The sequence below is a fragment of the Chroicocephalus ridibundus genome, chromosome 24 (assembly GCF_963924245.1).
Source record: "Chroicocephalus ridibundus chromosome 24, bChrRid1.1, whole genome shotgun sequence".
In the NCBI taxonomy this organism is placed as follows: domain Eukaryota; kingdom Metazoa; phylum Chordata; class Aves; order Charadriiformes; family Laridae; genus Chroicocephalus; species Chroicocephalus ridibundus.
The window spans coordinates 879,110-903,588 of NC_086307.1; the positions used below are offsets into that span (position 1 = coordinate 879,110).

At 54.2% G+C, this 24,479-nt stretch overlaps 2 protein-coding genes across 2 annotated transcripts; both read right to left on the bottom strand.

Moving 5' to 3' along the window:
- Positions 1–28: 28 nt before the first annotated feature.
- LOC134526748 (exendin-3-like) lies at positions 29–1,183 on the bottom strand. Its single transcript, XM_063358926.1, has 3 exons — positions 1,083–1,183; positions 227–379; positions 29–101 (listed from the first exon to the last, which is right to left on the bottom strand). The coding sequence occupies exons 1-3, from the start codon at positions 1,181–1,183 to the stop codon at positions 29–31; spliced, it is 327 nt and encodes a 108-aa protein (XP_063214996.1).
- Positions 1,184–13,931: 12,748 nt separating this feature from the next.
- Positions 13,932–17,888, bottom strand: AQP5 (aquaporin 5). The gene is made up of 4 exons (XM_063359078.1): positions 17,098–17,888; positions 15,535–15,699; positions 15,203–15,286; positions 13,932–14,682 (listed from the first exon to the last, which is right to left on the bottom strand). The coding sequence occupies exons 1-4, from the start codon at positions 17,458–17,460 to the stop codon at positions 14,497–14,499; spliced, it is 798 nt and encodes a 265-aa protein (XP_063215148.1). The 5' UTR covers positions 17,461–17,888; the 3' UTR covers positions 13,932–14,496.
- Between the last annotated feature and the right edge of the window lie 6,591 nt (positions 17,889–24,479).

The window sequence follows — 24,479 nt, forward strand, 5'->3', positions numbered from 1 at the left end:
GTTTTAATTCACGTTCATTTGGGATGACTTACGCCGGCGGTGGGAGCGCGGGCGGGAAGGGGATGCTGCGGGGCTCCTCCTGCAGGGACCTCTTGGTGGAGCTGCCGAAAATAAGAGAAAACCCAGAGGGGAAAACTGAAACCTCGTAATCGACGGGGAGCGGGGGCTGGCGGGGCGGCGGGAGGTGATTTCCCAGCTCAGCCCCGTCCCCCTCTCCCCGTTTCACCTGAACCGCTTGGTGTTGATGAGCCAGTGGACAAAGTCCTTGGCCTTCATCTTGTCCAGGTAGCGGGTGAAGTCGCTGGTGAAGGTGCCTTCCGAGTGTCGCTTGGTGTTGGAGGCGAAGTTTCGGGCGCTTTGCGACTCGTCTGACTGCCGCCTGCGTGGGAGAGAAGGACGGGGGGGAAAATGGGGTTTAATGCACAGTCGTGGGATCAGGATCCTGCACCGGGTCCCCAGGGCAGGGGCTGGATCCTCTGAAGTACTTCACTGTGTGGAGCATCCTCCAGGAAAGTGATAATGGTAGATATAAATAATATTCAGTTTCGGGGGGGTCCACTGAGCCTGGCCGGGGTGTTCCTGACATCAAATACGTGCAATATCCAATCCCGTATTATTTGCCTTATGGCTTGCTCAGCTGCAGTGGGTTCGTGCCCCCACCCTGGTCCCTTTTGCTGCTCCCGGGAGGGAGCACGGTGCCGCCCCGAGGTTTGGATCAACCTCCTCCAGCTCCAGGACGGAGACCTGATGTCGATATCCCCCCTTTCACAATTCACCCCAGCAGAAGGTCCCCAAGAAGGTCTCTGCCGGCACAGAGGGGGCTCAGCACCCTGCCCGAAGCATCGCCCCATCCTGGCTCTGCCCCACTGTGTCCCCGTCTCTGTTCCGACACTGAAATCCTGGGGGGGGACACGGCAATGGCCCCGTGTGGGCTGGTGGGGAGCCAGGAGGGAGCTTCTCCGGATAAATAGAAGAGAAAGAGGCACATGGCAACGGCCCCGGAGCCGGGAGAGCCGGCAGTGTCGGAAGCGGGGAGGGCTGAGCTGCTGCAACAGCCCCCGGCCGGCTCCGGCGCCCCGTACCTGGACGTGTCCTCCAAGTCCTTGGGGCCCATCTGCCACCCTGCTGGGATCAGCACGGCAAACACCAGCCCGGAGAGGTACAGCCAGCGGACGAGCTGCATCTGTCTCTCTGGAGAAGGCAGAAATTGAGATAGAAACGTCCAGGGCAGAAATCGCTGTCGACCCCCCAGCCCCTGTGGGAGCCCCGGCAGCGGGACAGACGCCGAATGGGACAACCTCCTTCCCAGGCACCGTCTTATGGGTCCCCGTGGAAATTGCATCCCCACAATTACCTACCAGCACGTCTACCGTTAGCTTAGGCACGGGCACACAGTTGCAAGAACAGGTTTGTGTAATCTAAAGATACCATTCATCGCAACAAACTTTATCGCAAAGCTCCCCTTTTCTGGGTAGGAGCAATATTTCTATCTTGAGCTTATCACCAGGGTGCTGGAGAACTTTCCCCACCGTTAGCTGCTCAGAAAAGCAGCTTTCAACAGAGTCGGTTCATTAGAGTTTCACGTTTCTTATCTTTGCTGGATGCCTCAGCAGTTCAGGGGGGATAAAATGCCAAACCCCACCCATCATTTGCTGAAAATCAGACTTTTGGTTGCCTGTCAACCAGCGCTTTCATTACGCTGGCTTAATTTCTTCAGAGATTGGTAGTAAAGAAGGGAGGAAAAGGCACTTACCTTCTGCAGAGACAACCGTTCCCCTGAAAGCAAGATCCTATTTTCCTCCTTCGCTCTGGTTGTGGCTAAACTCTTCTCCTTACCGGTGCTTTTAAGCTTGTTAGCAGGATGCTAAAAGCTGACGGGTAGGTCACCGGGACTCCTGCTTTTAGTTGGATGGGTCATTATGAATCATTACAGGATTTTTTGAGCGGGGCTGTTGCAAAAAATACAGTTGTTGCCATATTTTCCACCTTACGCCCTCAGCGAGGGGTTGGTTTGTTGGGTTTTTTTTGTGTGGTGTTGTTGCCGTTTCTCTTGTCTTTTCTATTTTTTTTCCACTTCTCGGACTGAAGGAGTGACCCATCGGTTTGCTCCTCGCAGGTGAGGTGGCCCCTTGTTGCCACAGCTCATCTTGCGTGGAGAAATGATTTCTCTGCCCACGGGGCTGCCCTTTCAAACACCTTTGGTTTGAGATAAAAAACATTAAGTAAGAGCGAAATTTTAAAAGAAGCATCTTGCAGCAGCGCTTGCTGCTGCTCCCTGCCGTGTAGGATTGGGGTGAGGGCTCGTCAGCTGCACACCCATCGCTTTTGGTCCAAGCCTGGCCTTGTCCCCCCAAAGCCAGATGTGAAATTGGGGCCATTCACCATCATTTCTTCGATTTGGGGATGACGGGAAGCACCGTGGGTGGCCGTGGATCTGGGTCAGTGTTTTTCCCCATGGGACATCCCGGCTCAGCCCAGGAGCTGGGGAAACATCTGGAACTCATCAAGCCAAGGACAATAGTTTTGCAGGGGCGTCTCCTGGGAACTGGGCTCATTTTTTCAAATCCTCGAGTCCAGTGAAGAAAAAAAAGCTTGAGAAGAGTAAAACCGAGGGTCGCCCTAAAGAACTGGACCTTGCCCTGGGTGCTGACAGCTCCAGGTGGACATGGAGCAAAGCCCTCAGGTCCCTGAAGATGCTGGGAGGTCAGATGAGCTTTTGAGGGCTGCGTTTCTGGGGCAGTTTTGAGATATTTGGGGAGCTCTTGGCTAAGGAATGTCTACGGTTCAGTGCTCGGGCAGAGAAAAGAAAGTCTTAGGAAACCGGGCCATGCTTTTCCCTCGCCCAACACCAGCCTCCCAAAGAGACAAGGGCTCCAAGTCCTGATTTCTCCGCCACTCACTGTCCTCTCCTCCTGGGGCTTTTCTTCTCGTGGTTGGGTAATTATTATTATTCTAGCAAGGAGATTTCTGCAATTATTGTCACTGTCAAAATATGGCTAGTGTTCAGGGGACATTCTTCTTGGAGAGCCTTTTAATTAGGGCCAACAATGGCCTTACGACAAAGCCTGACATCAGAGGAAGAAGGTAGGAGATTAATTAGCTCAGCCTTTGGAGGAGAGGTCCAGATCTCCTACCCATCACCTGGATAGGGTATTTACTAATTAGCTCCTGATGACACTGTTTGTGATGTCCCCCTGGCCCAGGAAGACACATGAGCTACCTGCAGTGGTGGGGGGCTCAGGAGAAGAGAAATTCAGCTCAGCCAGTGCAGTGCGTGCCAGGTTGCTTCTTGGTTTTCTTAATCGTGGCTCCCCGTGTCAGAGTGGGTTGGAGAATGTCCTACCGGACACCTCCTCCACTGTCCACCGGTGATTTTCACCAGCCCCTTGGGATACGGTGGTCTCCCCTTCCCAGGTGTCCTCTGTGATCATCCGCTTCCCACCTGGGTTGAGTTGCTGGTGGCTTTCCCACCCTGGAGGACTGAAGCATGGGGGCATGGACCTGTGTTTTAAGACGTCCGTGTAGATCTGGATTTGGTCCCATTTTATGACTTGGAGAGGTTGTTACGGACAGCAGGTGGCAGCCTTCCTCTGCCCGTCCTTCTGCCTCGCAGCCTCCTCGCTGCTCAGCAGCTCCCAGCGCACCCGCTCTGTCCTGCGAGGACCCAAGCGATGCGATGTCCCTCTCTCTTTGGGGATGGAAGACCCCGGGCTGGGGGATGCTGTCGGTGGTGACGTAGTGATGCCACAGCCCAGCTGGGGTGGTTTGGCTCAAATCCCTGCTCCGTGCACATCTTTGGAGAAGCACCTTTGAGGACACACGAGCATCCTGCACTGGTGGAGCATGGACCAAAGAAGTTGATATGGGAGAACTCCTGGACTGCACTCCATGTCCACCAACCCTCAGATAAACTCATCCGTATCCCACCCAACCTTTGCTGCACTTTCCCATTAGTTCTCCCAGAACCGGTTGTGTGGCCGACATGCCCACCTCTGCCAGTCCTGGTCTCTGCAAGCACGGGGAGAGGCAGGAGGAGCCAGGCTGCTCGAATGGGGATGGTGGGACGTGGCCTTGCTGGGCTGTCCAAAATCAGGCTGGAAACAAGATGAGTTTATGCTTAAGCCTGCTCTTAAGTTATCTCACAGACCTGCCATCAGCCAGCTCCTGCTTTGGGGCTGGCTTTCCCTGCCTGGAATGATGGGGTGAGGCTGGCATGTCTCGGTGCCTTGATTCAACAGCCTGAAGGCAACCACAAAGTCACCTTAGATACATCAAACTGCTCCAGTGCTACTTTCCTGTAGCTGCAGGTGCAGTTGAACCAAGTGATGGTTAATTTTGGAGGGATTTACTGTGAGCGAGGAGGAATAAAGGCTTTGACTTCACCTTCTTGGACCCTCTGCAAAGAGACCCTCATCTCCCACAAGGGTGCATTTTGAGTCTAACCCAGTGCAAGGGAGCCAGGGATGGAAACCCCTTCCCCTGTGCATCCCCCAAAATTGCAGTTCAGACCCCACTGCCCCGTGGATCCGCGCTCTCCACTCTTGTTTTCCCCATGGCTGAAGGTGTTCGTGGCCTCCTCCCTCCCTGCCAGAACCGGAGGCAATTTTACACCCGTGCACCGGAGCCTCCTGCCTCTTGCTGGCAGCAGCTACTGCCAAGGCATAACTGGGCAAAGACAGACCTTCTCGGGTCAGGGGTTTAACCTGAAACACCTCCTTCAGGGGGACGCTGAGTGCGCGGTTTCAGTTTCAGCATCTTTGTGGCTTTTTTTCCTGTGTTTTGCTTTACAGGTGTTCTTTAAGAGCAAAGGGAGAGCCATTAAAGAAAGACATTCTGCATTCCCAGCCAGGGATTTTGGCAGCTCTGGAGGGACGTGGATTATTTTCCTGCCTATTTTCCCCTTTGTGCATGTGTTTTTAGACATAAAACAGTACCCGCCTTTGATGCTGCAGTCGAGAGCCTGCAGCCTCCCGGCTTGTGCTCGTGGCTGACGCTTGATGCCAGGGAGGAAGAGTGGGGTGGGATGCAGAGATGGCGCTGAGCTCCGTGGCAGGCTGTGATGTGCTCCTTTGGAGCCCTCAGCCCTTATGAATTGGAGTCAATGTCGTCTAGCCTTTCCCGAAACCATGCTCAGGCTGTATCTACCCCATAGTGGATCTCCATTTTTGATGAATCTACCACTTTTCTCCCTTTGCTGTTAAGGGAGCAGAAGGAAACTGGGTGAGGTCCCTCTTGCTCCCAGCTCCCGTCGCTCTCCTGTCCCCGACCACCTTTCATGAGCACTAAATGTCCCTGAGACATGCACGGCAAGGAAAACCATCAGGTGCCACAGCCAAGGACGTGCTCACCATGTGGGAAACTTGAACGCGAGCCTGGAGAAGTGGAACAGGTTTCCTTCGTGGGTGGGTGGACAAGAAACCAGCTCATGCCCCTGGCGGGCTGGGAGATGAGTGGGCTAATTGGGAATTACAGGATAAAAGCATCAGGGTCAAGCGTGGGGCTCTCCCTTAGGCCTCTGGTGGGCATCCAGCTGTGGTGACGCTGCTGCAAGAGTGACCCTACTCCTTCTCAACAGGGCAAGCTGCTGGTCATTGGGGTTCACGTGGAGATCAGCTCAGAGGCTCTGTCCTTTCACCTGGGTTAACTGCTGCGTTTTTACCTCCTTTGGCCAAAACCCCAGCAATCAGCCTCGGCAGGTGGAGCGGGATGGGGGACACCTGGCTGAGCCCTCGCTGCCTACAAAACCTGGTGCTCGGGTCTTCTGTGGCCCTCAGCCCTCCCAGCCCGGCTTCTCTCCTGTCCCCCGTGTCCTCCCAGCACGACGCTCTGCAGTGGAAGGTGGGTGCTTCCCTTTTGCTTTCGGAGGAGAGCGGCTGCCGTGCCAGGTGCTATTAGGTGGTTTTTGAGTAAGTTGTGGGTGCGCTGAGCAGGTTTGGTCCCTCGGGGCACCCTGGCCCAGCACCAAGCAGTTGCTGGTTTGTGCTGGGGCCCTGTGGGAGCCGAACTGGGGCAGCTCTGGGCAAGCGGAGCCGTGAGCGTGTGGGGAGCTCCTGGGGCGATGCCCGCGGGGTTGGGTGGCTGCGGGGAGGTTTGGCTCAGCGCCTCGGTGGTTCTGAGCCTGCAGCCTGCCAAAATCCTGGCGTAGGGTTGGGGGGGGGTTTCTAATTACCCTTCCTTATCCGAGGCAGAGGGAGGTGGTGGTTCACAGTTTAATTCTGCTAAGCGTCCCCTTGGCTCTGAAATGTGGAGAACTTTGTCGGGTTTGTTTTTTGTTTTACCTGCCTCTTCTTCCTGCCCATAATGCTGTAAAAATCTTGGACCCTAATGAGGGAAGTTGCCGTGGTGTGTGGGCTAAAAAGTCCTCAGTGGAGCCTGGAGCAAATGTGGTGGAGGCTTTCATCTCACCCCCTTGATTTCTACAGGGCCTTAGCGGGCTTGTGTGTGATTAAATAACCCTTAACTCCTCAGCTTTGCAAAAAATCCTCTACTAGAGACCTTCTTTGGCTGTTTGCGATGGCTTTGAGTTTGGCAGCGGCCGTTGGTAACTGGATGATGAAACCTGATCATGGCATAAATCAAAACTTCTTCGCATTCAAATGCAACAATTAATCCTGGGTGTGTTGGTGTAATTAGATGACAAATTATGCCTCAAGATTCACTTGCTTGTTTATATAGAGAAGCCGTGTTTGCTCAGCCGGAGATGTTTGGCTATGGTTTTCAGTCCACCCCAGGGGATGTCGAATGATAAAGTCAGGGAGCTGCAGCTGCAGAATTCAGACCCTTTGGCCTCCGCTCCATCACCTGGAGACTGGAAATTTGTCTGCTTTCGCCAACTGTATTTTTGGCAAGCTCGAATTGTCTGAGCCCTCCTTTTTCCAAGATGTTAGTCCAAAATTTGTTCTTGCGGTGCTCAAGCCTTGTACGGGAGGGTTTGAGCCCCCCCAGGTCGGGGCGGGTGTTGCCTGCGGACCTGCAGCTCCCCTGCCCAGGTAGGGGCACCCCTTGCAGGTTTGGGTGCCTGATTTGGCTGTTCTGGTCTAGTTTGGAGATTGTGGGGCTGGTTTTCAGCGCAAGCTGAGAACCCAGCAGCTAATCTGCAGCTGGCTGTTTGCTCCCACTGCTCCCGGTGCTGCGGGACGTCTCATTCACAGCCCGGCTGGGCGCGTGCCTTGGTGTGGGTGGATGCGCTCTGCGGTGGGGAAGAGCCTTATCATCGCAGAATCGCCTGGGTTGGAGGGAGGGACTAGTCAGATCATGGAGTCTAGCCATCTCCCCAGCTCTGACAACAGCCATCCCCATCCCTACGCCATATCTCTAAGCACTGTGTCTACCCGTCTTTTAAATACCTCCGGGGACGGTGCCTCAACCGCTTCCCTGGGCAGCCTCTGCCAATGCTCACTAACCCTTTTTCTAATATCCTTCTAAACCTCCCCTGGCGCAACTTGAGGCCGTTTCCTCTTGTCCCGTCACCTTTTCCTTGGGAGAAGAGCCCGACGCCCCCCGGTTACCCCCTCCTTTCAGGGAGCTGCAGAGAGGGAGCAGGTCTCCCCTCGGCCTCCTCCTCTCAAACCACTGAAAAGCTGGGGCGGCTGCTGGCGCAAAGGTGCGTTCTTCACATGTGTTGCAGTTTCCATGAAAAAAAATAATTAGCGTTTGGGGTTGGATAATAGAGAAGGGATGAGCAGGCTGGAGCGCAGGCCCTGGCTCTTGCAGGGATGCCGCCTGCAGAGAGGGAGAACCGAGCGCTGCTGGGTCGTGGCGTTCAGCTGCGGTTTTTAGCTCAGAACCCAAAGCAAAATCCTAACACAACGTGGCAAAAATCCAGGGTAGATAAAAAAGCCTGTTGATGTCACTAGTGCTCGTAGGTGCATATTTACACGCTCTGAAGCTTTTATCCACTGATTAACTGTTCTTGTGGGATTTCTTTGTGAAACACCCATAGATGTTTTCTTATCTACTGGGAGCAAAACAAGCTGATAGCGTTTTATATCCCTTTCCCTTATGATGGTGGCTGGTGTTAATAACTGCTGCCGTAGTTCCTATGGACTCTGATCTCTAAGGTGGGGGGCACTGGCTCTTGGTGAAAAAGCAATTGGCTGTTTGGATAAATAGCTTTAAAAAATTAAGAATTTTTTAAAAGTGGAGAAAGGGCTCATTTTCTCTGGCTGATGCTGCTTTGGCAGGAAACCAGCCGCTCTGTCACCAAATAAATACAGCTTCTGACAATGAGGGGAAAAATCCCAACTGTTAAAAGTTGAAAGAATTGTTGGGGAAGGAGAATGGATTTTCCTTTATTAGTGGCTTTCTTAAAGAGGCAAATTGTGTAGGACATTTTAAGCTTGTTTTCGTCAATTCTTTTTTTCCAGGCTGCACAAGAGGGCATTATATCAACCTGCAGCTGCACCTTGCTTGTGGGCGAAAGAGCTCTTGCTCTCTTGCCAAGCAGGATTAATGTCAAGCCGGCAGAGAAGGGTCTGTATCCTGGAGGACACATGCCAGGGGATTTGTTTTATTTTGCTGGCTAGTGGTTAGTTTTTTTTTTAGGGCTTGCTACTGAGCTGAACCGGTTCCCCAATCTCGTGCCCACCCTGGAAGGGTCCTGGAGGACTCGTCCTCCCTCGCTCCTGTGCGTCCTGGTGCTGGCTGGAGGCAAAGAGCTTGGGGACCTCTTGTTTTGGAGTAAACCAGCCCAAATCCTGAGCGTGCATCTCACCTGGGTGGGAGCTCGGACAGTTCAGAGGCCTCTGCTGGGCTGTGGTTTAACAAAGCTGTGTTTAATCCCCTCCGTGCTCGCCAAATCCTCGCATCCTCCTTGCTCTCTGCGGCTGTGCCTGGGAAACCCTCCCGGCTCTGGAGCTGACCTTTCCCAACAAAGCACCTTTGTCAGGCAGACCTCAGGGCTGCCGAGTTGCTTTTTTGTTTTCCCTTCTTTATTTATTGCCCTTTTTTATTGATGTCACCACCCAGCAGCACAAGGACCCATTATACGAGCCGCTGTTGGACTTTGCTTGTTTGAGGAGGGAGATTAAGAACAAACGGGCAGCGGCGGGCTGTATCCTGGAAAGCGAAGGCCAAAAGCTTGAGCAAGAGGAAACTTGGCAGCAGAACCAGAGCCCTGATCCAGCCGGTGCTGAGCCTGTGGTCCCCATACGCCGGGGAGGGAGGGAACCTTGTTTTCTCATGGGGCAATGAGTTTGTTCTTTGGGGAAAGGTGGGTGGAAGCAAGAGCGGGGGTTTGTCCCTCAGGTGGACCTGCTCTCGTGAGGGTTTTACAGGTCCTGTGTCCGTTTTCCATGGAGCATCCCAGCAGCAGGCACCCATCACTCTCCCATGGGTGCTGCTCCAGAGCACCCATGCTTGGTGCCAGGGCAGGCTCATCCCTGTCCCCTTCTGGTTGCCCACCTTGGGGCATCTGCTTATAACTTCCAACTCTGAGCTTTAAGATACATTTTTGGGGCTGTAGGAAGGTGCTGAGGTGGGAATGGAGACAACATGCAGATCTGTTCTAGCCCTGACTGGTCTCTGGACATCTGCCCTTCTCTTCAATTGCATGGTTTTGTGGGGACAACACTCATCTTTTTCTGTATCTGGACCCCCCAACATCAGAAGAACGTGGATCTGTCGGAGCAGAGCCAGAGGTGGCCATGGAGCTGCTCTGAGGTCTGGAGCCCCTCTGCTGTGGGGACAGGCTGAGAGAGCTGGGGGGGTTCAGCCTGGAGAAGAGAAGGCTCCGGGGAGACCTTCCAGCCCCTTCCAGTCCCTCAAGGGGCTCCAGGAAAGCTGGGGAGGGACTCTGGAGCAGGGAGGGGAGCCATGGGACGAGGGGGAAGGGTTTTACACTGAAAGAGGGAGATTTAGATGAAATCTGAGATACGAGAAATTGTTTGCTGTGAGGGTGGTGAGCCCCTGGCCCAGGTTGCCCAGAGAAGCTGTGGCTGCCCCATCCCTGGAGGGGCTCAAGGCCAGGTTGGACGGGGCTTGGAGCAACCTGGGCTGGTGGGAGGTGTCCCTGCCCAGGGCAGGGGGTTGGAACGAGATGGTGTTTAAGGTCCCTCCAGTCCCAAACCATTCCATGATTTCCATGTATTGTGGAGCTGCACCTCTCTTGCTCTGCCCACGCACACACAGAGACGCTGAAGCCAGCAAGGACCAGGCAGGGCACTGGTGGCTTCACGCTCCCATTTGCATGGCTTCTCACACCAGTGGTGGCCATTGTCATTGGGTGCTAAAGCCTGACCCAACATGCATCCAACGCCAAAACATGCATGGTATGTGCTGCTGAGCAAAATACGAATTACGGCAGCTGATGTTCAGGTGGAGGGTGCGTTACCTGGCTGGGTGATGCCTATTGACAACAGGAAGGGTGGCTGTTGGGCCTCGGTGGCCAGGTGAGCTGGTTCCTGGCTCGTAAGGAATTGGTACTGTGGTGACTATAGGCCGGGCTGAGGCTGAGTAGGAGGGGGAGGACTCGGTGGTTGAGCTCAAGAGGAGGTGGGTGCTGGCACAGCCCATACGTACCATGACTAACGCCAACACCCATGTCTGCCTCTGCCATGTATCTGTGCGGATGTTTCTCCTCTGTTGGCAGCATTTCTGCCCATCGGCCCTGGATGATGCACAGAAACGTCTTTATTTGCAAGCCCCGCAAGTCTCCCAGTGTGGTGTGGAGCCCTGGGCAGAGGGAGGACGTCTCTAGGTTGGCTTCTTTGTGGCTCGCATTGCTCCGGAGTTGGTTCCCGGACGCCTGGGTCTCTCCAGCAAAGTGGCAGGAATCCTCCTGGAGATGGGGTTTGCTGCCCTGTGCTGCTCGGACTTTCTGGGGACGGCTGATGTGCTGCGATACCCCTCTTCAGCGCTGTTCCAGCTTCTTTGTGGTTTGCCTGGGTTCCTTTTTCATCTCTCATCCTGTTTTCAGTGAGCAGGACCAGGCATCGCTCTGCTTTGTTCTCCAGGTGAAACCAGCCTCGTGCTTTTCATGTGAAGTCAGAAACCGCAGTTTTGAGCAAAGCACTTGAGGCTGCAAAACAGGCTGCGGTGGTGGCAGGGCAGGAGGGGATGCGGTCCCAAATCGTGGAGCGTTTTTGCTTCTCACCTGGGGCTGACCCTTTGCAAGGGACTGAAGCAAAGAAGTGCCCACAACCCATTGAAAAATCTTTATTTAAGTGAAATATTGACACTGGGTCTTGCTTCTCCTCAAGCACCTGGTCCCTTCTGTCTCTGCAATGGCCCGGCAAGCTTGTGTTTGAGGGACGCTGAGTGATGCACAAACAGCTGCTAGAGACCTTCCTTAACTAGCCTGAAAGCCCTTTGATGGGTAAAAAGAAAAAAGGCTTCTAGATTGTTACAACATGTGAAAATAATTGGGGTTTTCCTCCCTGCCAAAAACAAACAACAAAAAAAGAAATTTTTAATGCTGTGCAGTAATTACATGTTAATGGAAAAGATATGAGGAAAAAAAAGTCTGTGAAATCCTCTTAGTGCAAAGAAATTGCTAGTAGGCATGTTTAGGAAATAACCAAATCCATTCTCCCCTTAATTAGGGCAAATATATGCAAGAATTGTATGCTGAGGTGCTTTGGTGTAATAGTTTCACCTGGTGATACGCCTCTAAAATCAGGGAAAAAAACACCTGGTAATAAAAAGCACCAATGTAATTGACTTTTACAACCCAAGCAGGGCTGGATCTGTAGGGCTGTAGGGAAGCGTAGGTGGGGGGGTGGGATGGCGTTGTGCTGAGATACTGCTTCCCATGTGGGAGCTCTGGTTTTGGGGGAAAAAGCTGGGAAAACGAGCGTGGCGTAGCTGTGACCGCGTTATTGTGCACTACAGGCAAATCTGCTTCATGTGTGCCGGGATTCCATCAGCCCTTGCTGTGTCTGCTGAAATAAAGGTATTTTGTCTGCGAAATGTCTATTTCTGCTAAGGGCGTGTTGAAAGGCTGGTGGTCAGCCGAAACAACCTCATTAAAAACGGGCCTGAAGAAGCTTGAATGTTTAAAAATAATTCTCTATTTTGTTTTTGAGCGCTGCCGTTTCTGGGCAGGTGAGAACAGGCAGCGGGACCTCAGGGTTTCCCTTCCCCGACCTGGGCCCTGTCCCGGCGCTGGCTGGGTGCTGGGCTTTGGTCTGGATCAAATGCAGCCTCTCTGCCCGGATCAAACACGGCACGGACGGGGAGACGCCGGGTGGGAAAGGGCTGCTGGGGCTCACGCTCAGCACCGCGCCGCTGCCCCGCGTAGGGATGCTGCGGGGCTCCAGCCCGCGCTTACCCTGGGGTTTGGGGTCTGCCCCTGCCTGTGCGTCGGGGAAGGGGATGAAACGCCCGTGTCCCCCCTCTCCAATGGCCCCAGCCCTGCGTGGGACCATCCTGCCCCCGTTTTCCAGCCAGGTCCTGGATGTTCTTTGTGCTGACGCAAAGCTGCTGCCGCAGGATCCTCTGATTCATCCCCGGGGAGGGCTCACACCCAGGCTGGGTTTCTTCTCCTGGGTGTTGATCGCGCTGGTGGTGCTGATGGGGGCTGGGCCCCCCCGAGGGGTGCCGTGGTGGTCCCTGATTCCCGCTGCGGGATGGGGTGCAGGATACTCCTGGAATCCTTCTCTGGTGTGCAGTGGATGGGGCTTAGAGCAGTGAAACAAGGAAGATGCTCAGGATTCCCTGCTCTGGGGGGAGCTCAGCGCACCCTTTGGGGTGCGGTGGAGGGAGGCTGTGGGATGCGGCTTTTGGGGATGGACCTGCCCCACGCTTCACTCGGGGTCGCTCCGGGAGCTTGCTGCCCTTTCCCAGTGAGAAAGGAGCTTAATGTTCTTCCCCCTTTGAAAGGGGAAACTGAGGCACAGGAGGGTCATTGATCTCAGCCCACCCCTGAGGAGGGGTGAGGTGGGAGGGTTACGACAGCAATGTGGGGGTGCATTTATGGCTTCCTAGCTCTGCCGCTGGCCTGTGTGATCTGAACTAAGGGCTTTCCCACCTCCTTTTCTCCTCCTGCTCGTCACCACCCTCCTCTGTTGCCAATTGGAGGGGTGAAGGGACATGGGGTACAAGGCTTTGCTGCTCCCCAGGCTCATGCAGTGCCGCAGCCCGGACTGCAAATCCGCTTTGGCATGTGAAAATCTAGGTGATGTTGCCTATCTTCCCCGGCACTACCATGCAGAGGTGGCATAACATGTCCGACGGCAGCCTGGCTGCACTTGGGATCGGGGAGCTCCCAGGAGCTCCCACCTCCTCTGGGGTCTGCTCCCAGTGGAAACCTCATCTTTGCAGCACCGAGAGGGGCTGGGATGGTGGAGCTTAGCGCGGGGGCCGGATCTCTGGAGCTGCTGGGACGGTGCCAGCATGCAGCGTCTCCATGCCCGGGTCAGGAGCGAGATGGTTTTTGGCAGAGTGTTGTGGCAGAACTGGAAGAGCAGGGCTGCGGCAGAAGGTCAGGGCGAAGGTGTGGGTTTGGGGGAGTGTTGCAGGTCAGTTTTTGAGGGCACCTGAGGAGCCGTCTGGGAGAACTGGTATGGCAGAAAGCCCTGACTGAGTCAAACCGGTGAAGTGCCTGAAGGATTGCTGCTGGCTCCTCCCAGCTCCTCTGGCCTTGGAGATGGGCTTCAAATGGCCCTGGACCTGCCGCCCTGTTGCGAGGCACCTGCTCTGTCCCCACTCCAATGCTGGCACCCATTCTCTTTCTTGGGATCAATGACCATGACTTCCCGGACCACCTGCTTGTGGTGCCAGCTGCCCTGGGATTTGGGGTCCAAGCTCTTGATCTTGTCCTGGCTCTTTGGGATGGCTCTGCACCCAGCTTAACCCATTTTTTCTTTTTGCTCCTAAAGTTTGATACCCAAGCAGATTTGTGCCCATCACTTTTTTTTTAATTTCCTTTATTCACAATAAATAATATACTATATTACAAAGATCTCAACATAAAATCCAAAAATCATGTCCTTTCTGCAGCCACGAATAAATAGGACTCACCAGCACCAGTTAATGCATGAAAGAGCATCTACGAGCAGCGTGGGCCGTGGGGAGGGGGAAGCGGGGGATTCTGCTGCACCCACCTGCCCAAAGTGGTCATTCTTCTTTGCTGGTACCTACACGGTGCTTCCATCCCCTGAGCCACCAGACGCAGGGGTGAAATCCTGTGTGTGCCAGAATGTGGGGTCTTGGACCTCTGAAAATCGTGCAAAACTGGCACCTGGGAGGGCAGGGATGCGGCCGAGTGGGTGTAGAACCACAGCGGAGAGGCTGCCCTGGGCTGAGACTCCTTCGCTGGGCTTAGCTGGCTGCGGTTAAGCTGGGAGAGGCTCTAGCGCTCACACTCATGTAGAGGGATTATATACACAGACTCTGCAATACTCCTTTCTTAGTCGCAGGTGGTCCTTGAGTTGCAAGACTTTTGCTTAAGAGTCTACTGTAGCTGGATGTGTTCATTGTCTGGCTTTGGTGCACACATGAGCCCATGTGTGGGGCTTCCTCCCTTCTTTTTGCTTGGTGTTTTTTTCCCATCTGTTCCTATGGCGGGGTCAGCTCCATGGACTTCTTCCTCTCCTCTCTCCGCTCTTCCCACTCCTCCTCTGACTCGTAGGTGCCCTTGACGATGGCAACCCTATCTGACATGTTCATGCAGTAGGGGACGAGGACGTAGAAGTAGAGCAGAGCGGCCAAGCAAGCCCCGAGGATGGGTCCAACCCAGAACACCTAGAAAGCAACGAGGGAGAGGGTGAGAGCAGGTCTTGGAGGCTGGTGCACCGGGTCCTGCCATCATACCAGCATCCCTCACTGCTCCACGTCTCCTGGCCCATGGAGACATGCAAATACCCGTTCCAGTACGCTTCTTGGGCTTGCTTGCTGAAGACATGGAGGTCTTTACGAGCGCAGAGATGTGGGGCACTGGAGAGGAGGCACCTAAGCCTGCTCTGTGAGGCTGGGTCTGAGCTTGCAGACAGCGCTGGGCACGTGGAGAGCCGAAGCTGGGCTTCTCTGTGGGCTTTACCAACCTCAGATAATGCCCTAGCTTGTGCTTGCCCCTTGGTGTCTCTGTGCCACAGGGGTAACCTGTTCCCCATGTGTCAAGGGGGACAACCTCCCTCGTTCTCCAGCCCCTTTTATCCTTCCAGGTCTGGGATGGGCTCTGAAACACCCAGCCCTGTAACCCCCCTGGTATTTGTTGCCCTCTCCGCTTGTTGCCAGCCTGCCCCGGCACGCTGCTGATGCTCACCCAGTGAGCCGGGCTGAACTTCCTCACGATGACTGCGGGCCCGAAGGACCGGGCTGGATTCATGGAGCAGCCGGTGAAGTAGATCTGTCAGTGGGGAAAGGAGAACAAGGTTAAGGTGCATCCTGTTGCTTAGCAGATACGAGCAAATTTTCAGAAGCAGGGACCGAAACGGCCCCTGATGCTGCCTCTCTTGCAGAGAGGTGCAGACCCCCCCAGCATCATGGAGAAGGCGCCCCAGTATGTCCTGTGTTGGCTCTCCCAATGCAGCTCCCTCTGGGACCACACACATGAGGGTATTTTGGGGAGCCCTGTCCTCCTGCCTGGACACTCACCCCCACCAAGTGGCCTACAGCCACGGAGAGGCCGATGGAAAGTGCTGGGGAGCCCACGTTGCCGTTCCTCCGGTTGTCTGTGGATGCAAAGATGCATGCGGCCAGCTGGAAGGTGAGGATGATCTCCACCACGAGGGCCTGGCCAGGGGTTGTGTTGTTGTTGAGCTGTGAACCATCGAAAACAACAATAATTAGCCATCCCTGGGGCTTGGCACCACTGGGAGGGCTCTTGGGTGCTTTGCTGGTGGATTTGGGTTGGCAAAGCCACGCATGAGAATGCCCCTAGGTCCCCTGCCCAGCCGTGGGGCACAAGGTGCCGTGCTGGCCACTGCTCGGGCTCACTGCTGCTTTCCCCAAAGGGGAAGAAATTATCTTTCTTTCTGTAATGCTCCAAAATCTGTCTCTCCCTTGAGCCCCTCCCTTCTCTGGGCTTTCCATGTCTTTCTTCACTTGCTTGTCTCCGCAGCACCGATTTGTCCCTCTTTTCCTGTATTTCTTGCCCCCTTGGTCCTTGCAAGCTGCTGTACCTGGACTCTTCTCCCCTCCACTCTGTGGAGCACCTCCCCAGGAGGCTGGGGAGCCGCCGGCAGCCGCCACGGAGGGACATGGGATGAAGGGTGAGGGTTGGGATGAAGGCTGGGGTGCGGTCACGGGGGTAAGACGCGTTGTTGTTGTCCCAGTGCCTCTGTGCCAACCACTGGGAACTGTCAGATGGACTCGACCCCGCTGGGCATGGGAAGGGCAAAGCAAGCCCAGCCATTGCAGCTTGTTTTTCAGCTAAAGCTGACTGGTTTGGCGTGGGGAGCCTGTGGGATAAGATGCATTGCAGCACCTCATCCTAGTGATCGAGCCCTCTGCAACGTGTCTCTGCTGCTCCGAGGGGTCCAGACCTGGCGCTGGTTGGAAGGGTAGCTCCACCGCTCCCATTTCAGGTGGTTTCCCAGCACTGCCCCAGGGGTTGGAGACACGCTCCTCGTCCCTGCTTATCTCGGAGAGTCCCGCTGTCTCCCCTCCTCCTCCTCGAGCAGCCCCTGCCACGCGCAGCCTCTCCACACCCTCCTGCGCCTTGCTCCTTCTTCAGCTCTTCTCCACCACCTCCCTCCATCCGTTTCCCAGCTCCCCCAACGCACTAGTTACAGTGGGCTTCTGCTCCCCCTGCCTGTACTGGTTTGACTGGTCTCTGCTCCCTGCCCTCCCCTCTCTGTCCTGGCGCAGCTCCTATCCTAGCATTAATCTCCAGGTGGAAAGGCTGCAGTCAAGAACATCCCAATGGTGCGGGTGACTCACTCGGGCCCTTAAGATAAAGGAAGCGCTTATTAAGGAAGAAAAAAACTACGCCATTCATTACCCCACACAATAAAGCTGTCATGTCAATACTCTGCTGGCTATGCCGGTGTTTGCTTCTATCCTATCCCTATTCCTCTATGCATGCAGGGTGATATGCCGAGACCAACCATCCTTGAGGATTTGGCTCTCAGGCTTGGCACCGGCAGCAGCTCCTCGCTCAGAAGGAAAGGAAAGCCCGCACGGCGAGGTGAACCGTCTGCAGGCTGGGAGGCTTACCGCGTTGATGGCCAGGTTGCCGCGGGTATTGACTGGTGTCACGCCGTAGAGGATGCCAGCCCCGGCGATGGCCCCGACCAGTTGGGCGATCACGTAGAAGAGGGTCCGGAGGAAGGAGATCTGGTTCCCGACAAAGAAGGCAATGGTCACCGCCGGGTTGATGTGGGCACCGCTGATGTGGCCAAATGCCTGCACCAAGGTACCGATGGCCAGCCCGAACGCCAGTGAGATCTGAAGAATGCTGGGGAGGGCGGACGGCCACTTCAGGGCTGAGCCGAGGCCGATGAAGACGAAGATGAGCGTGGAGATGAACTCGACAAAGACGGATCGAGCGAAGGCCAGGGTTAATATTTCCCTCTTCATGGTGGGAGCGGGTGGAGGGCAGCTAGGAAGGAAGGAAGTTGAGGTTTCCTCTGTCTCCAGGCTCTTCTGTCTGCACCCAGTTGTGGGGCCATACCTATCTATATATGCAAGAGCAGCAGGGAGCTGTGTTACAAGGCGGTGGGTGGAGCCAGGGAATTAGCCAGCCCTCCCAAATTATCATGTGAAACTGGAAAAGTTTCCATCTGAAAATAACTTCGGAGCCTCTTGGTGAACCAGTGACTCAGATATTGGTGGCATTTCTTTCTCCTTCCCTCTGCAAACAAAGAGCCCCTATAGGGTGTCTCTGTGGTCGTTAGATAACGCGGTTGCATAACGATGCTCTGCTCCCTCCTCTGCTTTTCCCTTTTCCTACCTCTCGCCAGCAGAGGTTTTGTTAGCAGAGGTGTAGTTAACACTCCCTTCCTCTCTTGTCCGTGCAGACTGCAGAGGATTGTATTTTTGTTTGAAAAGTCTCGTTGCGGGTGTGGGGCTGGAGGAGCTCTCCCGGGCCAGGGCTCCCGGTGCATTCGATTGACACAGGGATGTTGAAACTTAAAGCAAAGTTAAGGACCTGGAGCTGCTCCCAGGCTGTTAAGACAGCTCAACTCCAGGAAACGAGTGGTTTGCAATCATCCTGGGAGCAGGGCAGGGTTCGGGGGATGCTTTGCCTCGCCAGGGAGCCGTAGGCAAGTTGGGGCTCCCTCGAGCTGCCTGGGTGGAGGCTGAATGGGGTGGCGTGGCTCGGAGAAAGAGGGCTGATCGCTGCAGAGCCTGGCTGCGGGCTTCTCTGCTGCCTTTCTGCTTTTCTGCCCCGTCCAGAGCACCAGGTGCGGGTCGTGCCAGCGTGTGGGTTGGTGGTCGGGGGTGCTCGCTGCCTGTACCAGGGAGGGCGTATCCAACCCCTGTCACCTCCGGCCCTTCTCTTTTCTTTTTGCCTTTCAAGCAATTGCTCAACGAGGTCAACGATTTTGCTCTTGGGAATGCCAGCGTAAAGCCGCAGGCTCTGCGTGGACACAGGCCATGTTTGCATGTCTCCCTTCATGTTCCCGTGGCGCTGCCCTCCATCCCGAATCCCTCCAGCTGTGAGTCCTTGGCTGGCAGGGAGCAGAGCGGGGAGGCTCTCAGCACCGTGCAACACAGGGCTGTTGGGGACTGAGGTTTTGGGGCAGAAAATGTCTCCGGTGACACTAAACAATGAATTCTTGGTTCCCTCGTAGTCCTTGCAGCCTTGTGCCAGGATTAAATTTATTTTATTTTTTTTTTTAAATGGGTTTGGGTGCCAGATCTACTCTCCTTGCTTGGTTGATTGCATCTTGCCTTTCTCAAGGGCTGCCATCTCTCCATGCCGAACGCAGTGAACCTGGGCTGGGGTTACCCACGGCTGCCTCTGCGCTCCAGCACGCGGTGAGCAAAGCTCCACATGCAGGAGATGATTGGTAAAATCATTCAAATCCCTCCTTAAAGTTAAAAAGCACTAAAAAGTTGTATTCGCTGCTGCCTTCTGCTGGGTGCAGTCAGATCTGCACTAATCCCAGGGGGTCAAAAGCCAGGAGGGATTTCTCTTCAGAGCAAGAAGAGGGGAATTCTCCCTTCGGAGCCAAAAATAAACAAGCCTTTCTCCTCCCACCGTACCCAAAGTCCTGAGCTCAGCAAGCAGACCCAGAGAGTCTTGAGGGACTGAGGACCTGTTACGGAATGAATTCCCGATAATGGTTTCCTCCTGGTTGTGCTGGTCCTGGGGAAGATTGCAGAGTTACAGACCAGATCTGTTATCCTAGAAACACCTGGTCCGCTGGCGTGTTTTGGTGAAAGTTTTGCAAGCTGGTATTTCAAGACACCCTGGACAGATTCCAGCTGGAGTAATTGCTTGCCATTTCCCTTCAGCCCTGCTCGTGGCTCCAGCTGGATAAAACGCGCCTTGTTGCCATTCTCCAAATGCTTTCGTAAGGTGCCTGCCACAGATCTCCCTCTGAGGTGGCCGCGTTTTGCTGTCAGCTCCTCCACCACACGCTTCGCTTTAGCTGAAAAGCAGCGTTGAGCCAAGAGATGCTCTCCGGGGTTCCCAGCTGCAGGTAACAACCCCCCAGCAAAATCCTCCGGTGGACTAGGAGATGTGATCAACTAAGGTTAGAAATGATGGGGAGAGCTTCCGGAGAGAAACAAGATGTTTCTCTAACAACATGCCATGAAAAGTCTGTTTTTCCTGAGGCTGTTTGCTAGACTTTCCTCTCTGGGGCATTCCTGCTTGGCTCCTCCGATGGCCAGCCTCGTGGAGCAGGCCTCGGGAAGGCTCCTTGTCCTCTCCGCGCCGCGTGCCCTCCAAGGACCTCGTAGGAACTGAAAGTGCCTTTGATGTGTTCAATTTAATTGAATTGGGCAAGACGTTGAGCAGGCGTTGCGCAGGTGCCTGCTGACAGATGGACACCGACGTGGTGGGGTCACGCACGCCTTGTTTCACCCCTGGGCTTTTGGAGGAAAGGAGACAGGGAGGCTTTGTGCAAGGAGGACAGGTTTACCCATCTCCCTCCTCCTCCTCGACGGTGTCGGCAGGCGAACGAGACAACCAGAAACCACCCACATCTGCCGCCCAGCTGCGGGGCCACACGGCTTGGGGACGATGCGCTGGAAGGGGACAGGGACCCGAGCCCACTGTTGAGTTGGGGTGAAGGGTTGCCCGGGTGGGAGGAAGGCAGCTGGTGCCTCATCCTCGCCTGGGGCCCTCCCGAGGCTCTGCCTCACCCGGGGAGGCGTGTGTTATTAGCTGAATACGTGTGTCAGTCCCTGTCGTCCCCAGTTTGCTGGTTTCCTTTTCCGAGCCTGCTCAGGGCTGCTATTAATTTGTCATTTCCAGGGCAGCCCAGACTTCCGATGAGTTCAACTCCACGTTGGACCTCAAAGCCTGGCAGGCGGCGTTGCGGGCGTCCAAACCCAGATTGTAAACGCTGCTGAGACTCAGACCAGCCTGGCTTTTGGGTTTTGCCCCTCCTCACCTGGCTCTGTATCTTGACCAAAGATGTTAAAACTGGCACAATAATACAAGCACGAATAATAGTAGTTACAGGAGACAACTCCTTCTGCTGGAATCTGTGATTAGTTGGGATTAGACGGCTGGAGGAGAAAGTTTGGTTTAGTTTGTTTTTAAGAGAAAGGGTGTTTCTTGCTGGCTCAGCTTTGGGAGTTTGCAGCGTGGCAAAAAGTAAAAAAAACCAACAAAACAAACCAAACAAAAAACCCCCAATGCACTGGGAATTAAAAGTAGAGCAAGAAGTAGCAAACTTTCCCTTTGCCATCCTCAGGTCCTGGGGCTGCTTCTTGCTGTGGTGGGAGCGAAAGTGGTGAGATCAGCGCAAAGCCTCAGCACTTTCTGGTGCAAGGTGGTGTCTCTGTGCGGGTGTTTCGGATGCAGCTTCCAAGGATTTCTCCTACCTAACCCGCCACCCGCTTGTGCTTTCTTGAAAGGCAAGGGATTTCTCTGCTGGCCTCAGGCTGATGGTGTTTCCACCTTCTCCTGCCCTGGAGCAACGAGGCTTTTGCTTCCCCTGGCAACCCAACCCAGCTTTGGGGCAAAATTCCCCCCGAGACGGAGTTTGGGGATGTCTCCGTGTCCCTCGCTGCTGTCCCACCTCTTTGGCTTGAGAAGCCGGTCCCAAAGGTGTCCTCCAGCCCCTGGTGGCTGTTGTGCCGAGCTGGGGGTCGCCGTGAGCTTGTAACCCGTGAGTCTGCAAACAGGGGTGATGGTGTTTAAATGCTGAATGGTGTCAATGCTTAATAACAGCGTTGCTCGGCTCTTTGCTTAGAAATTACTCAACGGTCTCTGAGGAGCACAGATGGATGCAAATGCTTTGGGGCAGGTCTGCAGTGCGAATGCCAGCATCCTTAATAATTAATTCGCATTGAAATCATCATTAAATCATCTCATGGTAATAATGTGTGGCAGGGAAATCAAAGGGCTGGTTATAAAAAAGACCTGTAGGAGATCACACAGTGAGAAAGCTGGGCTTGCAAGCCTGGTGGCCTGATTTTCAGGTCTAGCCCTTTCCAGCAAAGCCACCTGCATCAGCGATAGTACGAGGCTGCTTTTCTGCTCATCGAGATAAATACTTTGAATTCTTATGGGCCAGCAGCCGCCTATCGGTGTCCTCAGCATTCAGCAGAGCTGTGTTTGGGGCAGCGGTGTTTTTCCTCTTGAAATGTGTCTGCTGTGGAAATGTCATTTTGGACCCCGCAGTCTCCTTTCGAGATTGGAAAGAGCACACGTGGGAGTAAACGCTGAACGATGTGGGGAGAGAGGGAAAAGCGACGTCCCCTCTTCGCCCTGGCGACGGCACCCTGCTGCGGGTGCTGCTGGGACGGGAAGGCATGGGGCTGGCTGGAGAACCAGGAGCAGCCCCGGGTGGAGGTGGTTGAGGTGCATCAAGGCAGAGGGGGACTGAAAGCTTGAGCAGCTCCAAAGCACCTATAAACACCGTAAATAACATAACAGAGAGGAATCTGGAAACTCTGAAAAGCTGAAATTCTTGCATAATCACCTGGCTCTAAGAGCCCAAGACTTTGCAAAGCAAAATATTGGCGACAATACGTGGAAAGCTGGTTACCTTGGTGAACTGGAAAATCAGTTTTTCACCCCACTCTGCCTCTGAGACGCAGAGCAAATGCATTGAGAAATTTCTCAACTTAAAAATGTATATATTTTTATGTATATACATATGTATATAAGGTAGTATATATTGATAAGGATTTAAAGAGGCTTGTGGTAGGATCCCTTGTTGTATCCGATCTGGAGCTAACGATTCTGGCACTGAACGGTCTCTGGAGAAATGTGTGGGGTTTATTTTTATTTTTTTTTCCTTTAGGTTGTTTGTATTCCTGGAAAATCAGGCTGAAAATCAAAGCAGAGCCTCTGTTCTCGCACGCAGACCCTTCGTCAGAGCCTTGTGAAAGGGGACTCGCCGAAAGCCCTGAAGATGTAGGAGGGAGCTGGGGTTTGGCTTCCCCCGTGGAGCACCAGCCACCTTCTGAGAAGGTCCGTGGTCCTTTCCCAGACTACACCGGCCCTACCCCCTCCTCTTGCTCCCCTGGACGGATCTGGCCTCCTGGCCCCTCCCCTCAAGGAAAACACGTTTGGAAAATATTTCTACATATATAAACAGATCCATAAAAATAATGATGTGTGATGATCCTAGGTAGGTCATGCCATTGCAAGGCAGGTGCCAGGTGGGAGCTGAGTCCTCACATGGCCTTGAAGATCAGGATCTGGAAGATTCGTACAAGGTCAGGCCAGGAAATTCAGAGCAGAAAACCCAGCTCAGATCTCAGAGGTCTGAAGCTGGGCTGTGCTCTTCTCTCTGTCCTACCAGTGTGAGCCTTTCTCTATGGGAGTGAAGCGGTTCACCCTGCATCGCGTTTTCCAATATACCAGTGGGTTTGGTGTTCTCCAAGCCAGTTTGACTTTCTTTCCATTTGCTCCTAGGTGAGGCACCGCACGTTCACCGTTTCCAGCCTCGTGGTGGAGAAACAATTCAGGTGCTGGGTTCAAGCTCTGTGCTCTCAGGACAGACTATCTCGCCCTTAATTAGAGCAGAGATTTGGATGCTTTCAGGTTGCTCTCACCCGCCTCCACACGAAGTAAAAAATCAGTAGGTAAATGTTGCAACCTTCCTGCATGGACTTCAAATGCTGAAATGAGGGAATGTCTCGCTGATCGCTACAAGATGCCTGTAAAAGGCATCAGGATTCAGCTCAGGAGGTCAATGGTGAACAGCTGATGTTGAAGGCACAGGAGCGTACAGAAGGGGAGGTTCCCTTCGCTTGAAAATGCAATGATACTTGTCAAAATAAGATTTTGCACATCTCTATCACCTTTTGCATCTGTCCTTCCTCCCCCGGGCAGGGTCGGTGTGTTGGGAAGCATTGTGGTGCTGCCGCCATGCTGCGGAGCATCTCCCAGGCTGCTGGTCCCAGCAGCATCCCCAGGTCTTGAGACACAGCCAGTGTTTGGGCTGTGCGGTTCTGGACCCCGGAGACCCGGTGGGATGAGGAGTTTACCAGAGGTGGCTGGGGGAATCCTCTTAGGGAGCCGCGTGACTGTGCCCTGGGTGACAACGCAGTGGTCCAAGTGATTTCTGTGTGAAATCACGTATTTTTGCTGAAGACATATGGTATTATGGCATTTAACTGGTGTCTTTAAGCAATGGGGTGGGCTGGATATAGCAGACAAGCAGCGAAGTCAAGGAAAGGGATCTGGGCATGTCCGAAATGCTCTTGAATTTTTGCAGCACCCCACGGATCCTGTAGGGCTTTGCAGAACGACCAGCCCAAGCCTGATCACGCCGAGGACCTCCAGAGCTCAGAGGTGGGAGAGCGGGAGGTGAAGGAAAGCCTCGTGGTCGCACGTGACAGCGGGGTGTAAGAAGCAATGTGATCTGAGCCACACCGTACGGTGATTTTCATTTTGATTTCAAAATGAAGATCGCTGCAGTATTTACCCCAGGTTAATGTGTGGTGCCATAAACATCACAGATCTTTATTGTGGTAAGTCAGGAGCGCATGGATAGGCACGGCTGGGTGGTTTCAATTCCCGGCTCAAAGCATTCCTGCTGAGGTCTAATATACAAAGTGTTATCAATTTAGCGAGGTTTTAGGTTGGTCTGTGGCAGCTCTGATCTCTGGGTTGCTGATCCTGCCCTCTAATTTGGGTTGCACGGGAGTAAATCTGGAATGACTGGCTTGGTTTCCTGGCAGTGCAAGTTTTGGAAGTGTCTTTGAAGCCAGTGATGCAATTCTGCAGAGAAGGTGAGTTTGCGTTATGGACTGGAGAGGACTTGGGCTGCTTGAGCCACCCGGAGGCCTGCTGTGGTGAGATGGCTCCGTGGCGATGCCGCTGCGCCCGGGGCAGCTCCCGGCCTGCTCAGAGATCGGAGTACCCGAGGGGCGCTGAAGCGGGACAGTCGTTATTTCGCGGGTCCCTCTTTGGGAGGCCGGGGTTGTTCTTTTGACGTGGCTTTTGCAGACCGAGAGGT